Here is a 2,287-nt window from a genome sequence, read left to right on the forward strand (position 1 = left end):
ATGCAGCTCTTCTGCTTGTGCATTTATATAAACTAGCTGGCACCAAGTCAGTTTACAATGTTCCCATCTGAAGTAAATTAGCGAAGTCTCTTAGCTAAGTCTCTGTATAATTTCAGCAGAGAAATGTCTTCGCTAAATCAGCCTTTTTTTTTTTTTCTTTCTTTCTTTCTTTCTTTCTTCTTGGTCAACACTGGTCAGGCTGAAAAATACAAACCTTTCTTTTCCTCCCAAATAGTTTTGCAGTTAGTAACTGTGGCACGTGTTGCCATGCGCGAGGCGAGGGCGCAGGCAGGGCCGACGCCGGGCTCCCCCGGCCGGGGCGGCTTTCCGCGGCGGCGGAGGGAGGCGCCGGGGCCGGATCCCGGCAGCAGCGCCGTGTGCGGGCCCTGGCTCTGCGGTGGCCACGCTCCCCTGGCTCTGCCACTGTGGCTTGTAGTTAATTTAATTTATTTTTTTAAGTGATGGTAGAGACGAGGTGTCCCGGGCGCAGCCGGGGGAAGCGGCCGGGCCGGCGTGGTGCCCGAGAGTGGAGATGTCGGGGCACGCACCAGCACTGCCGCCTCCCCCACTGATCCCCAAACTCCAACCCTCTGTGAGCTCGGAAATGCTGGGCCCTTCCAGAAGGGTGAGCGAAGGCCCAGCTGCCCGGCGCCCGGGGACGGCCGGCGGGTTCGTTACCTTCTCGCTGCGCTGAGCAGCGTTCTAGCATAAATAAATCAACTAAGATCATCGTGGTCTCGTAGCGAAGAGACCTCCTCCTAGGAGCAGAAAGCAGCTGCGTACCTCTGTGAGCCTGAGAAGAAAACAGATGTTTTGATTTATTGGAATAGGGAAAAAGTGGCTCTAACAAAATTTCCAGCCGAGTGTCACGTTGACGGTTATCAAAATAAAAAGCCCATGAACTTGGAAAGTGATTCCCTTCGCCACACGGCCTCGGCGCTCGGCTGCCCGCATCGGCCCCAGGCTGCCGTCCTGCGCGGTGCAGCCCTGGTGTGGTGCATGGCCCCGATGCAGTGCACAGCCCCGTCCTGCGCGGTGCAGCCCCGATGCGGTGCACGGCCCTGTCCTGCGCGGTGCACGGCCCCGATGCGGTGCATGGCCCCATCCTGTGCAGTGCACAGCCCCGATGTGGTGCACAGCCCCGATGCGGTGCACGGCCCCGTCCTGCGCGGTGCAGCCCCATCCCATGGGACTTGGCTCCGGCCCCATTCCCATGCTGCCTCCCCTCTCACCCCGACTTTCCTCTCTTCCTGCAGCCGCTTCGGTACCAAGTGCGCCCGCTGCGGCCGGCAGATCTACGCCAGCGACTGGGTGCGGCGGGCCCGCGGCAATGCCTACCACCTCGCCTGCTTCGCCTGCTTCTCCTGTAAGCGGCAGCTCTCCACGGGCGAGGAGTTCGGCCTCGTGGAGGAGAAGGTGCTGTGCCGGATCCACTACGACACCATGATCGAGAACCTCAAGCGAGCGGCAGAAAACGGTACGGGGCCACGGCGATGCTGGCAGGCAGCGCTGTGCACCGTGCGCACCGGGTGGTGGCTGGGGATCCCGCAACGTGGGCACTGGGCAAGACCCTGCTCGGAGGTGTGCGGCGCACGGGCCTGTGGCCTGCACGGGGGCCAATCCTCCTCTGGGATTTGCGGGGTGCAGTGGGAGCCCGGGAGCTGGGTTGTGGGGTGCAGCGGGTGCCCGGGAGCTGGGTTGCAGGGTGCAGCAGGGTGGGAGGCACCGCGGGGCCGGGCCCTGGCAGCTCGCCTGCTTTGGGAAGCAGCAGCAGCAGCTCCCTGGCTCGGAGGGAGCTGCAGGAGTGGGAGAGGAAGCGCCCGGGAAGGAGGAGGAGGCCGGGGACGGGTGGCCCGACGCGGGGCAGCCTTCACCGCGCCTGGCCAAGGGCTGCCACGCGCTGGTGCGGCGGGAGGAGGCAGCCCGGGCTCCCCCTGGCCCGGCCGGTGCCGCGGCAGCGGTGCTGCCATGGGAGCCCGCGGCTTGTGCGGCACCGCCGGGCCTGGGGCGGCTGCAGAGCCGCCTGCCCGAAGCCGTCGGGTCGCCTGGGTGGCTCCTCTTCTTCCCGGGAGTTTTGTGCCACCAGCAACTTGAAGTCATTGAGCGTTGGCTTCAAATGACTGTCATTAGGCTTCAGAGTTAAAAGCCCCRGCAGTACGTGCCGCTGCCGAGAAGGGAGTCGGGGCTGTTTGCGCTGGTCGCGCGGCCGCTGCCGGCAGAGCCCCGGCGCAGCAGTGCGAGCGCGTGGGGCAGCCCCCAGGCGCTTCCCGCCCGGAGCTTCCCGGCG

The 2,287-nt window shown here is 64.3% G+C and overlaps 1 protein-coding gene across 1 annotated transcript in view; it reads left to right on the forward strand.

The window, feature by feature from the left end:
- Positions 1 to 2,287, forward strand: part of LHX6 (LIM homeobox 6) — a 17,248-nt gene that overhangs the window by 6,318 nt on the left and 8,643 nt on the right. Inside the window, exon 4 of the mRNA XM_085310864.1 lies at positions 1,257 to 1,518. Coding sequence (XP_085166990.1) covers positions 1,257 to 1,518 — 262 coding nt within the window. The remainder of the gene's footprint in view (positions 1 to 1,256; positions 1,519 to 2,287) is intronic.

Source organism: Rhea americana, unplaced genomic scaffold, assembly GCF_003343005.1.
Source record: "Rhea americana isolate MKP2758 unplaced genomic scaffold, rheAme1 scaffold_328, whole genome shotgun sequence".
NCBI classification, from domain to species: Eukaryota; Metazoa; Chordata; class Aves; order Rheiformes; family Rheidae; genus Rhea; species Rhea americana.